General features: G+C 38.4%; 1 protein-coding gene across 26 annotated transcripts in view; it reads right to left on the reverse strand.

The window, feature by feature from the left end:
• SYNJ1 (synaptojanin 1) overlaps window positions 1-14,645 on the reverse strand; it is a 98,767-nt gene that overhangs the window by 55,806 nt on the left and 28,316 nt on the right. For all 26 annotated transcript variants that reach the window (XM_004062698.4, XM_055373886.2, XM_055373896.2 and 23 more), the window contains 5 exons: window positions 10,376-10,601; window positions 9,545-9,628; window positions 3,641-3,702; window positions 2,313-2,409; window positions 1,088-1,257 (listed from right to left, as the gene is read on the reverse strand). In XM_004062698.4, the coding sequence (XP_004062746.2) occupies window positions 1,088-1,257; window positions 2,313-2,409; window positions 3,641-3,702; window positions 9,545-9,628; window positions 10,376-10,601 (639 nt within the window). The remainder of the gene's footprint in view (window positions 1-1,087; window positions 1,258-2,312; window positions 2,410-3,640; window positions 3,703-9,544; window positions 9,629-10,375; window positions 10,602-14,645) is intronic.

A 14,645-nucleotide genomic window follows, 5' to 3' on the forward strand; every position in this document is an offset into this window, starting at 1 on the left:
GCAGACAGTAAACAAAGCCTTTCACTTCTATTTGCATTTAATAATCTTTACTGGCATCAAGAAATATTAAAACGTAAGTTTTAAAAGAGAAGCAAAACAGTTTCATATATAACAGCACGAAGTATGAAGCCAGACGAATCCCAGTTCTAACACTTGCTAATTATGAGACTTGCAGCAGATGGAAATGGGCATAATAATAGAGTCTATCCCTATAATTGTTATTGATACATGTTAAGACTTAAGTACGGCCGGGCGCGGTGGCTCACGCCTGTAATCCCAGCACTTTGGGAGGCGGAGGCAGGTGGATCACGAGGTCAGGAGATCGAGACCATCCTGGCTAACACGGTGAAACCCCGTCTCTACTAAAAATACAAAAAAAAACAGCCGGGAGTGGTGGCGGGCGCTTGTAGTCCCAGCTATTCAGGAGGCTGAGGCAGGTGACTGGCGTGAGCCCGGGAGGCGGAGCTTGCAGTGAGCCAAGATCGCACCACTGCACTCCAGCCTGGGCGACAGAGCGAGACTCCGTCTCAAAAAAAAAAAAAAAAAAAAAAGACTTAAGTACACTGCCTGCTCCATAAAATGCGCTCACTAATGTAACCTCTCATTATTATTTGGTGAATTCTAAAGAAAGAAAAACAAGTTTAAAATCAAGTATAGGATGGGTGAGATGGCTCATGCCTGTAATCCTAGCACTTTGGGAGGCTGAGGCAGGTGGATCACTTGAGCCCAGGAGTTTGAGCCCAGCCAGGGCAATACAGGGAGACCCCCGTCTCTACCAAAAAAAAAAAAAAAAAAAAGCCAGGCATGGTGGCACACACCTGTAGTCTCAGCTACTCACGAGGTTGAGGTGAGAGGATCTCCTGAAACCAGAAGGCAGAGGCTGCAGGGAGCTGAGACTGCACCACTGCACACCAGCCTGGGCAACAAAGTGAGGCCTTATTTCAAAATAATAAAAATAAAAATAAAATATTTAAAAGATATTTAATTATAAACTTTAATTTTAAAAAGAAAATTTAAGAGTTCAACATTAAGAATAATTTTTAATTAATGTTCCAATTCAAAGAACAGAGAAACAGAACAGTCAAACCTTTGAACTTCACTTCCATTGAAATAAAAAAATCCATAATCTAGAAACTTCTGGACTTGAGGTTTAAGAACACTATGTAATTTTTCTGCCTTTCCTCCCTTAACCATTTGATGATAGTCAAAATTCACCATCTGGATATCAGCAGCATGTTCAGAAGCTTTCAAATGACTCTGAAAGTAAAAAGCCAAATATTCATCTAAATGAAAGTAAAAAGGCAAATATCCATCTAAATATTCATCACATTTCATTGACACTGGCAATAAATCTTTTCCCTAAAGCCTCAAATACTATCCCTGAGAGATAAGGTGACACAATTAACATCAGTGTACTTAAATAATATTCTCATCTGGCTTAGGAAATAAAAAATTATTTCCAATTGCCAGCATTTTATTTTTACAACACAAACTTACTATTTAGACCTATTATAGAATCTCAAAGTTATCTAAGACGAAGCCTATCAAAGACTGAAAGATTCGTATTTTATAACTTCATTCAATACATACAAATATTCTTAAATTTTACCATAAAGTCACTCTGTAAAGTATAATCTGTTTATTAACAATATTTCACCAGATTAAAAAAAAGCTATAAAATCAGGATGCTTTTGGACTTAGGAGATTGAACTTTAGAAAATGTTTTCTAACGATCTTGTTTAAGTTTATAATCTTATGTAACACCATAATTTATATTAATTCATTATTAATTCAATAAGTGTTCATTAAAATATTTTTTCTTTAGAAGTCAGGCAATTTTGGGGTTCTTTTTGACATGAAATTCTCAAGTTTTCTCTCATCAGTACAAGAAGGTATAGTGTTGCATGTATATAAATGCATCATTCACAATTCCATAGGTGAAAAACAATGACTATGGTTCTAGGAAGCAGGCAAAGCAATCAACAGATGAAGAAGGAAACTGCTATTTCTCTACTAGTGATAGATAAACATTTTTGGCAAGGAGGGTATTTTTCTGTTTCTCTACAAAATAAAAAAGCAGATTAGAAAACAGTGTCATTTGCACTGAAAGCTTTTTAGAATCCCAATTTCAGCAACATTAGCCTAAATTGTTTCTTAATAGACCCAAAGAGTTCAAGTTTCCAACAAGTACCCAACCTTTTTCTTGGAAGTAATTTACTTCCTGGAAGAATTTGATTACTGTATTATTTTATTTTTTAATACCATTCTAGGTGTCCATGGGCCAGAATGAAATAAGAAATGACCATACTTACCTGGAAAGCTTTACTTAGCATATGTTCACCTTCCTTAGATCCAAGCAAATTTACTATTATTTGTTTACCATATAAGTTCTTAAGTGTTCTAAAATGCCTATTTAAGAAAGAAAGGAAATAAATACATGTCAAATAAGAAGCCAAATTTTTTCAATAAACAATAATCCATTATTAAATATAACTTACATGGCAGTATTTTAAACACAGAATTGGAAAACTGGGTGCGAATTAATTGTACATGGTCTCAAAGCCGAATTTACGAAAACTCATGAATGCAATTTCCTCTCTGACTTATGGGTACTGAGACTTCCACCCCTGTTGGAGCTGTGGAGGCATCCAGCTTCTGCCCACTCTGTGAGGCTGGCACCAGACAAGACAGACACCAGCCATAAGCTTGACTGGAAAGGCAGTAAGGGCAGATGGCAAAGGGCTGCTGCTCACATGTGAGGACATCACATACTCCGTTGAGTATTCAGAGGGACCTCCTTACTAGCTCCAGTCTTCAGAAAAACGGGCCCCAAATACGAGTCTTTTTTCTTTCCAGCTTCTAACCATTCCAGAAACTATGTAGAGCAATGCCACACAAAGAAATGTAACATAAACCACACCTATAATGTTAAATTTTCAAGAAGGTGCATTTATAAACATGAAATTAATTATACTTTCTTTAACTCAACATGTCTAAAATATCGTTTCAACATAGAATCAATATAAAACAACTACAGTTAACCTTTCAACAACACAGGTTTGAACTGTGCAAGTCCACTTATATATGGATTTTTTTCAACCAAAGAAGAATCAAAACTACAGTATTCCTGGCATGCAAAACCCATGAATATGAATGATGACTTTTCATAAGCATGGGTTCCACATGGCCGACTGTGGGACTTGAGTATGCACAGATTTTGGTATGTGAGGGTAGAACCAATACTCTGAGTATACCGAACATGATTTTACTAATGAGATACCTTACATTCTTTTTTATTTTTTAAGGCAGTCTTTGAAATCTAGTGTGCATTTTATACTTGCAGCACATCTCAACTGAGACTAGTCACATTTCAAGTGCCCAGTAGCTCCATGTGGCTAGTGGCTGCTATACTGGACAATGCGCCCACAGAGGAAGTTTTAAGGTCAAGAGATCAAGACCCACACTTCCAGCACTACCACCCCCAGAAGTCATAACACTAGGTGTCACTGTCTTTCAATTAAATTAGGAGTCAGAGGAATTTTATTTAAAGCCAAAAAAGTTTGAAGTGAATCAGTAAATACAAGCAGTCCCACTGCTTAGCAATATCAAAACTTAAAGCACTATGTAAAAATTGTCTTACCTGTCAAAAGCAGGTGCATTGGCTTCAAATCCCCTTGACATACGGACACGATGAGATCCCACCTTAGACAAGAAAAATATATTTAATCAAACCAAAAACCAACATATAGACGAAAGAAATATCACTGCTTACAATATCTAACAATTTCTTTGCTGAACACACAGTCGTTAATCAAATAACTGATTTCCATTCATGATATGCTTTTAAAAAAACAAGTTCCAGGGAATTTCCACCCCCCACCTTTATTTTTAAAAAACCAACCTCATCAAAAAAAGAAGTTACATCATTATGAAATACTCGTAAACTAATAGGAATTTTTATTGATGAAAACTATTTTTAAAGGTGTTTTCATATATGGTACTTTGTTTTAAGTTCAAACTACATGCCCTGTGTAACAGATACTACTACCATTTGGGTAATTAAAAAAACCGAAATACCAACAGGTGAAATAACTTGCTATCTGAGATCAACATAACCAATTCAAAAAGAGATTCAGATGAGACTTTATGTCTCTGACCTAAATTCCTACTCCTCCAAGCTGCCTACCAATACAAATGTCTATGTGTTTTCTTCTCTACTATGTTGAATACTCTATTCACACCAAAGTTCCACCAAATTGAGAATATCATTCCTTCCTGGAAAAGCAGAGTTTCCAAGTCAACCTTGCCATCACCCAACTATAGTATTTGCACATTTTGCAGAATCAGGAATTTTGGGTTAAGCAAATTAAACAAGATGGAAAATATCTACCTATTGTATATTGTTATAATTTTTCTTTTCTTACACAGGAGAATAGCAGAGAGATGAGGCATAATTGAGAAAGATATAACATGCCAAGAAGAAATATATAGGTGAGACCAGATTATTTCCCTGAACTTCAATTTAAACATGTCTCTCTGAGACGTTGGAATGAAGGTTGCCCAATCACAACAAGGATCACTGAGGGGGGGCAAAAAAAAGTTGCCCAAAATTCATTCTTGCTAACTTGTGAACAAAGTGCTTTTTTTTGTGGGGGACGGAGTCTCACTCTGTTGCCAGGCTGGAGTGCATTGGCGTGATCTCGGCTCACTGCAACCTCCGCCTCCCGGGTTCAGGCGATTCTCCTGCCTCAGCCTCCCGAGTGGCTGGGACTACAGGCGCACACCACCATGCCCAGCTAATTTTTGTATTTTTAGTAGAGACAGGGTTTCACCATGTTGGCCAGGATGGTCTCAATCTCTTGACCTTGTGATCTGCGCGCCTCAGCCTCCCAAAATGCTGGGATTACAGGCATGAGCCACCGCGCCCCGCACAAAGTGCTTTTAAAGAGGGTGTAAAAGGAGGGTTGTCAAATCAGTCATGTAATTGGACAAGTAAAACCAGAAAATAAACTCTAATATGCTCATCCAATTCCAAAACTGAATTAACAGTACAGTATTATCATTCATTAAGCATTATCCCTCACTGCACTAAGTCAGATAATCTAATGAATATTCTGATAACCAGGGGATTCTCTCTTTAATTTTTAAATAAGAAATCAATTAGCCTAATGTCACATCTGTGTTCAATTTCATTTTATAGTACTTAATAATATTCATAAAAGTTTAAAATTTGAAAGACGTATGTCCCAGGACGTTAAGCATTTTAGACTGCAGAAAACTCACAAGTTGATACTTTTTCTTTGGAGTAATCCCAGATTAATTGCCTATCACTCCATACAAGTTCAAAACTTAGCATTTTTGCTTACTGATTAACATTTATTTTGCATAGTACTGCAATGGTGCATAAGGTGAAAAAAATCCAGTTTTCATGTTTTCCAGGTAATGCCTATGGTTGTTTTCCACCACTCTGTTCCCCAACACATATATACATTCAGCTATGTATCACAGCTCTCATAGCAATATACTGGCTAGACTAGATTAGATTTTTGTTTTTGTGTTATTAGAGACAGGGTCTCACTCTGTAACCATGCCGGAATGCAGTGGTGCAACCATAGCTCACTGCAGCCTCGACCTCCTGGGCTCAAGGGATCCTCCCACCTCAGCCTGCTGAGTAGCTGAGACTACAGGCACATGTCACCATGCCTGAATGATTTTTATTTTTTTATTTTTTTGTAGAAATATGGGTCTATGTTGCCCAGGATGGTCTTGAACTCCTGGTCTCAAGTAATCCTACCATCTTGGCCTCCTAGACTAGGTTTTATTACTCAATGTTGAAAGAAAAGTTTTACAATAACAGAGCTATTGCCAATCGTGATAAAAGTAGCACTCCAGAAAGTGTTAAGGCTTTAAATAACCATAACTTTACCCAATTAAAAAAAAGTTGCGGCCAGGTGTGGTGGCTCATGCCTGTAATCCCAGTACTTGGGGAGGCCGAGGCAGCTAGATCACCTGAGGTCAGGAGTTCGAGACCAGCGGATCACCTGAGGTCAGGAGTTTGAGACCGGCCTGACCAACATGGTGAAACCTTGTCTCTACTAAAATACAAAAATTAGCTGGGCATGGTGGCACATGCCTGTAATCCCAGCTACTCGGGATGCTGAGGTAGGAGAATCACTTGAAGCCGGGAGGCTGAGGTTGCAGTGAGCCAAGACTGTGCCATTGCACTCCAATGGGCAACAAGAGCTAAATTCCATCTTGGGAGAAAAAAAAGGTTGCATTAAAGGTATTTTTAAAAATCATTTAATTGTGTGGTATGGTATATCATTTTCCATCAATATTACTTCTTTACCTTCACATATTTCTGAAATTTCAACCAAAAATTGGGCGTAGATCTTACAATGTGTACCATTTTTTGACTGATTGATATGGTTTGGATCTGTGTACCCCCTAAATCTCATTCTGAATTGTAATCCCCAAGGTTGAAGGTGGGGTCTGGTGGGAGGTGACTGAATCATGGGGGTGGAGTTCTCATGAATGGTTTGGCACTATGCCCCCTTGTATTGTTCTCATACTAGTGAGTGAGATCTCATGAGATCTGGTTACTTAAAAGTGTGTAGCACCTCGCTCTTATCTTTCTTTTGCTCCTGCTCCCACCATGTGAGACTCCTCGCTCCCCCTTTGCCTTTTGCCATGATTGGAAGCTTCCTGAAGCCTCCCCAGAAGCAGATGCTGCCATTCTTCCTGTACAACCTGCAGAACCATGAGCCAATTAAACTTCTTTCTTCATAAATTACTCAGGCTTGGGTATTTCTTTACAGCAATGTGAGAATGGACTAATAAACTGATATATACTGTAAATGTAGTATAATAATATATGATCTGAGTATTATAAGTTATAAATGCTAAACAACTTCAGGGAAAGGAAATCATAAGTAAAAGGAAAATCACAAGTCAAAGGAAATCATAAGTAAGTTGCCAGCACTAAAAATGTCATTCTTACTTGTGTAACACCTTATGACAATTCTTATAATGCCTCAGACAAATTCATCTTGGTATTTATCTTTTCCATAAAAGGCCTGAGTGCCCAAATGGCAACCTCTCTATGAAGCATCATTATATCTTTGAATCTCTCATAGCACCTAGCATAAAATAACATACACAGGAAGAATTCAAGTATTTAGTGAAGAGATCTGAGTGGCCACTGAAGGACAATAAATCTTAATTTTGGAAGTAGAGGATTCCTGCTAGAAAACTGCAAGGCCTGAAGTTGCACAGGCTGAGTAAACCAGATCATAAGGACATAGGTGCCTAGTAAATCTGACACGCATAACATATATATCAAAAATAAGAAGACCTGTCGGAGCTAGTAGGAAGCAGGGCCTAGAGGGACAAGACAGAAAACTGTGAGAATCTTCCAGGCTGGAAGAAATTATGAAAACCTTAACTCAGAGGATAGTAGTGGGAATAAAAAGAAAGTCCTACTGCCTAGAAGAATGCTGAGACTAATGGTAACAGGGCTACTTTTCACTTGGTCAGGACTGGCTGCTTCATAGCCATTAGAGTAGGATCTTATAAAATAGAAGTTCTTGACTTTGAGTGGTAGAGAACTTGGTTAAAAATGAGGATTCCTGGCCGGGCACGGTGCTCTGCCTTAATCCCAGTGCTTTGGGAGGCCGAGGCAGGTGATCAGCTGAGGTCAGGAGTGCGAGACCAGTCTGGTCAATATGGTGAAACCCCATTTCTACTAAAAATACAAAAATTAGCCAAGTATGGTGGCACGCGCCTATAGTCCCAGCTCTCGGGAGGCTGAGGTAGGAGAACTGCTTGACCCTGGGAGGCGGAGGTTGCAGTAAGCTGAGATCGCACCACTGCACTCCAGCCTGGGTGACAGAGCATCATTCCATGCCAAAAAAAAATCCATAATTTTCCACCTATCACCACATAACATTAGCCAACCAGACTGTATAGGAAGGAAAGCACACAGGAGAAGGAAGGCATAAGGAAGTCCCACTCAAGGAAGATCCCTCAGTGTAACTACTCAGGACGCAACCTTATTGGATCATCAAAACACTGTAATTCAGAACTTCTTATTAAAATAACACAGGCCAGGTACAGTGGCTCAGGCCTGTAATCCTAGCATTTTGGGAGGCCAAGGCAGGAGAACTGTTTGCCCAGGAGTTCAAGACCATCCTGGGCAACAAGGTGGGACCCTGTCTCTCCAAAAAATAGTGGTATGTGCCTGTAGTCCCAGCTACCTGGCAGGCTGAGGTGGGAGGATCACTTGAGCCTGGGAGATCGAGGCTGCAGTGAGCCGTGATTGCACCAGTGCACTCAAGCCTGGGTGGCAGAGTGAGACCCTGTCTCAAATAAATAAATATATAAATAAATTAAACAAAGAAATAAAATAACATAAAAACAGTGTACCATAGGGCTCATAAACTGGTTATTAGAATCTCTAACACTAGCCTGTCCCTAAAACAAAAGCATTCACCTCGCATCACATCAGGGTTTCAGCAATGTTCTTAAAGCAAATACTCCAAACACCCACTGTTGATCATGAAAGCGTAGAAGTGGGGTTCTGTTGGCATTCTCTCCTAAGGGAAATTTGGGGAAAGATATACCTATTTATGTTATCCCTACAAAGATAAAACAAGTCAAATCGTCTTGACAAGAATTCAAGAATTTTTGCAGAGCAGTAGAAGTGTTAATCCTTGTTAACTCTTAGACTGTCTTAAATAAAATGTTACTAAAAAGGTTCAAGTAGTCTGTAATTTTTCTCTGCAATAACCAGTCTAAGATGTAAGAGATCCTGCAGTCAAATAAAGGAAGCAAGATTTTTTTTTCTTTCCCTTTTCTCAATACTATAGGCTGAAGCACCAAACTTACTAGACTATACATACCCAGATCCTAAAGTAAATATGATATACTTCAAGGACTAATAAATTTTGAATAAAAATAAAATGTCAATAATAGTTAACCCTTACATGGTGCTGACTGGGGGCCAGGTGCTATTCTAAGTGCTTTTAATTTAATCCTTACAACAACCCTATAAAGTAGGTACTATTAATATTATTCCCATTATACAGATAAGGAAACTGAGACACACAAGGGTTAAATTATTTGCCCAAGATCACACAGCTAGTAGTGGTAGAGTAAAGATCCCAATTAAGAAGTCTGGTTCCCAAGGCTTTGTTTTATCTACTACATTCTTCTGCCTAAAGAGACTAAATCATTATATACTAAGATAAGAAGGTAATAAATATGGAATCACGTTGCAAATCAATACACTATAAAGACCTCAAAATTTTTAACACTAAATACAGCAGCTCAATTTCAATGGCTATTTGAAAGAGCATTAAAAGAAAAAATATCTAAGATAATTCCAGAAACTCTGTACTCGTCTAGACCCTTATTTGCAAATCCAGCTAACATTATTAGATGGAATAATGGAACCATCAATGAATTAATTAATAAACTATCCAGAAAGTTTAGAAAATATGAAAATTGTTCAAAAAATAAAAATAACTGAATGTCAAGCACATACTTGCAACCCTGGTTGCTCCCAGAACAATGGAACAGATCCTCGGATTTGTATGAAGGAAGAAACTGAGTCATCTAAGTATACAACCTACAGAAAAAAAAAAATATGTAAACTATTTCCACAGAAAAGTTGTTACACTTACATTAGAAAAACAAATTTACTAAAATCTATTGCATACTAGTTACATTTTATGATCTAACTCTCATATACAATTGTCCAAAACAGGCCACTACACAGGTTTGACTTTTTTTTCTGTTAGCGATATTAACCAAAAAAATTAGTAAAATTATAAGCATAAGATTCATAACTTTAAAAAATAAATTCCTTTTAAATCTTAATATTTTACATACATATCTTTATATTTCATTTTGTTTAGCTCTTTATAACCTAATTTGAAGATCTGTGTTGGGCTGGGTTCATGGCCTGAATTTACAATCATATAGTTTCATAGCCAAAAATATCATAATTTCTGACTTTTAGATGGTACACATATTTGCCATTAAGAGCTGGGTTTAATTTCACTTCACAAAAAAACAAGTTGTCTACTAACTCTACAGCTGAGGATTTTAAAATTCATTAAAATTCAATACCAAAACACACAACACTGACTATGTCATGCTGATTAGTGACATCTTCTTACCTAGATGAAGAGCCAGACCAAAATAAGGTTTTTTTAGGGAAGCCTTTTTTTAAGGCCCATAAGTAACCAAGAACAATCATAAAACATTATAGATGTTAAAATAAGCTCCAAATCAAATAAAAATCTGTTATTCTAGTATTTTCTGTGCTTCTCCTATAATAAATTAATTAAGTAATATAAAACACTATATATACCTGTTCTGTTTCTACAAAATTGGCAACATGACCATCATCATTTGTTCCCCGGACATTAAACCTGGTCCCAGCTCGTTCACAGCTTAATCTTGAAATGAGGCAAGCCTTTGCCTGTTTATGAGCAGCATAAATTGTTCTGATTTCTACTCCTCCACACATAAGACGTAATAACCAGTCATCACAATTCACACCATAGTGTTTGAGATGCAAATGCAAAGACTGATTCCTAATAGGAAAAGAAATAAATGATTAGCTTATGGAATACTAAGTAACAAAGTATGACTTTTAAAATAATCTCCTGGAAAATTAATTTAATATTATTAAATTTAAACGCACAAACAACAAATCAATTCATTTACATTTACTATGCTAGGGATCATAAGATAGGGCTATAAAACGAGATCCTTCAACATGTGATCTATGGTCCACAGAAAAGGAGTATTTTTGTGTTTTTAGTATCTGTGGCCCATTTCTGTTATGTCTTTATATATAATGTGTTTATAACCTAACTTGTTCCAAAAAGGAATACATATGCATGTCCCCACCCCAATTTATGAAGCTCTACTTTTTAAAAAAATATTTATTTATTTATTTATTTATTTTGGAGACGGAGTCTCGGAATGTTGCCCAGGCTGGAGTGCAGTGGCATTATCTCGTCTCACTGCAACCTCTGTCTCCCAGGTTCAAGCGATTCTTCTGCCTCAGCCTCCCACGTAGCTGGGATTACAGGCACGCACCACCAAGCCGGGCTAATTTTTTGTTTGTTTGTTTGTTTGTTTTTCTTTTTTGAGACGGAGTCTCGCTCTGTTGCCCAGGTTGGAGTGCAGTGGCGGGATCTTGGCTCACTGCAAGCTCCGCCTCCCAGTTTTATGTCATTCTCCTGCCTCAGCCTCCTGAGTAGCTGGGACCACAGGCGCCCACCACCATGCTCGACTAATTTTTTGTATTTTTGGTAGAGATGGGGTTTCACCGTGTTAGTGTTAGCCAGGATGGTCTTGAACTCCCGACCTTATGATCCACCCGCCTCGGCCTCCCAAAGTGCTGGGATTACAGGCGTGAGCCACCGCGCCCACCCATGAAGCTCTACTTTTAAGGCTTGACTTTTATAAGGCTCTATTTTAATTAATTTAAATTTAAATAGCAAGATGTGGCCAGTGGCTACCACATTAGATAGTGCAGGCATAGGGTTTATCATCGCTCCAAATACTTTTAGCATTCTAGGTAACAGATGTGGCCTGGTTTCCAAACTTTTTTCAGAGAAACAAATTTTATTCAAACAAACATGCAGAAGCCCAATGATTATGATACAGATAAAAGTGGCTATGGCTAAAGTGGGGATTGGGACTGAACTTTGCTGAGTTGGCCTTCTCACCCTGATTACCCCTCAGGGGTCTCTCCTGGAACCTTAGACCTCCACAGAACATATAAAGAAGCTTCTAACAACATACCACTAAGGAAAATATATTGTTAAGTGGAAAAACTCTATCAATTTGAAAATGAGTTTTCTATATTATTGAAGCTTGGTTCTTTAGGTTTTAAGTGGAATTCTTCTACTTAAGTGCTCCGTACTCTCTCTCTCTTCCTGTCTTAAATAAGGTATAAAAGATGTAATAGCATTATCTTGAAGACTCACAGCAATAGCCCTCAACTCCCTGCCAGCCCCTCAGATTACAGGCTGCAACAGAGATAAAAAGGGTGGTCAGCAGTTCTGGAAAAACAGCTATGACCCCAACCCCTCTTATCCATCCAGGAAATCACACAGGAATATAAATGAGTGATGATATTACAACAGGGATAATGTTAAATCTGATGACCATTACTTATTTTAAAAATACACTGACTTAAACTTCCATACTTTACTATTACCCACATTGATCTGAGGCAAAGTTCAAATTGGTTGTGACCCAGTATGTCCAACCACCACAGCTGAGACCTATGCCACAGCAAAGTTATAAGAAACTTACTGGTCCCCATTTAAATAGACCTTAAATCCTATGCATTTTGTGCAGGCAGAGTTTCTCTCTCTGCTGTCAGTTTTCATTTTTCTTTGCTGTCAGTGTGTCACTGTTTTAGCATTTAAATTTATACATGACTTTTGACTGGCAGCAGCTTAGAATTTCCAATGGAGTAAAGCTATCTGGGCTTTGTCACAGGTATCTGCCACTCTTTGGCTACAAAAAGTACATGGTTGTATCCCGGAAAATATTGCTACTAAGTGCAAGGGTATGCATAATGAATTCCAAAAGTTTCCGTTTTTCTATATAAACTGAAGCTCAAGAATGCCAATCCTTAGCAAAATTGTAAAATGAGCAAAATTCACCTTTGGTGCTCTAGCCGTCCCTTTGTTCAACCTGTCTCCTGCTGGACAAACCTCAGGCTTTCTTTTATCTGACTTTGCCCCCATCTCTACTCTTAAGTGAATTAAAAAAAAAAAGGAGGCCAAGTACGGTGGCTCATGCCTATAATCCTAGCACTTTGGGAGGCTAAGGCAGGGGGGATCACTTGAGGTCAGGAGTTGGAGACCAGCCTGGCCAACGTGGTGAAACCCCATCCTTATTAAAAACACAAAAATATTAGCCTGTGTGGTGGCGCACGCCTGTGGTCCCAGCTACCCAGGAGGCTGAGGCAGGGGAATTGCTTGAACCCAGGAGGTGAAGGTTGCACTGAGCCAAGATCGCGCCACTGCACTCCAGCCTGGGCGACAGAGTGACACTCAAAAAAATCAATCAACCAACCAACCAATTAATCATTCCTATTGATTAAACCTAGGCAATATATCTGCATCTGCTTGGACTTCTAATTGTTGTATGAAAGCTTTTATCTCTCAATCTAAGAAACTTTGGGTAAAAATGGAGGGAAAAAAATGTAAGGACAGCTGCAACACATTTACCTTTTCAAGGGACTTCAACATCTTCTACTAGAAAAAGTGTAGTGTTGGCATGGTTTTAACTCTTGGAAGCCTATTTCTCAACACTTCACAAAAGTACATCCCATCACTGCTAGCTTCTTTGGGCAGGCAGGAACTCATGTCCATTCATCTGCCCTGTTAGTCCCTGCATCCTCTCTCTCCTTTCCTCTCCCTCATGGTCTCCTCCTCTGCTAAACCCAAGTCTCTAACACATCATGCTATAAACCCTGTTTTTATTCTGTCCACTCTTCTCCCTGATGCCACCACTCTGGGTCAAAACACTTCCATGTGAGCTACAACGTGTCCAAGCTGTTGCTCTAAAGTTAGTTTCTTATCCTAAGGTTGTTGTTGACTTTGAGTCTTCTGACAGCTAGGGCAAATGGGTGACACCCGAATGTGCTACTCAAGGACTATATAAGTGACAGTGAAAGTGTGAGAGAGAAAAAGTACACAAGAGGAAACCATCTTGAATCTGAACTGTTAAGAGAGACCAAGAGCAAAGAGTCCTGAACTTTGGCCTTATAACATATGTCAATATAATAATACATAATTTGCACATGATATCAAGAGAAAAAGTCAACATCAATGCTGGCTGTAAACAACAGAACCACTATACTAGAAATCTGGTCTGCTGCAATAGAACAATGCTAATTATAGTCCCATGTGTTCTGCTCACCATTTGTGCCTACTTAGAATACAGCACAGTTATGCATAATCATGAAATACATCACACTTACCTACATAAGTCCTAACTTATTATAGTACTAGACTTTGTCCCAGTATACTACTTCTTCACAATCTGTTGCTCTTGAATCAAGACCACCTACTTATAACCTTAAAATTTAGAATAATAAGGGAATGTTGGCTTAGAAAGGGAATGCCGCCAGAGACAAGATCTCAAAACCAAGAATAGGAAATGTGAGTAACACAGTTTTGTTACAATTAAATTCATTTCTAAATATACACAACTATTTTAAATGTATTTTGGAAACGAAAGTTCAGTGTAGATTGGGGGGAACACAGGGGTTTTATGTCACATGCCAACTTCAATAAACCGACAGTGGCTGCCTGCCATGCTCTGCTGAGGACTCCAGAGAAGGAAAGACGGATACACTCAATTAGCAATGTCTATCCCTTGTTATCTCTAGACATAACAACTGCTGAACTTTTTTTCTTTGTAAAGCAAGCAAAAGTTTTATCGAGGAAGTACAAGTACACTCCAAGAAAGGAGTGGGCTGACCCTGCTGGAAACACCCCCAAGACATTCTGCATTGTGATCTTCTATTGTCTCGGTTCTTTCTTTACCCAGTTCTCACCAAAGTTTGGGGGATCCTCCCTTACTGTGCTTAATGCACATGCACG

The sequence above is a fragment of the Gorilla gorilla genome, chromosome 22 (genome assembly GCF_029281585.2).
Source record: "Gorilla gorilla gorilla isolate KB3781 chromosome 22, NHGRI_mGorGor1-v2.1_pri, whole genome shotgun sequence".
Lineage (NCBI taxonomy): Eukaryota > Metazoa > Chordata > Mammalia > Primates > Hominidae > Gorilla > Gorilla gorilla.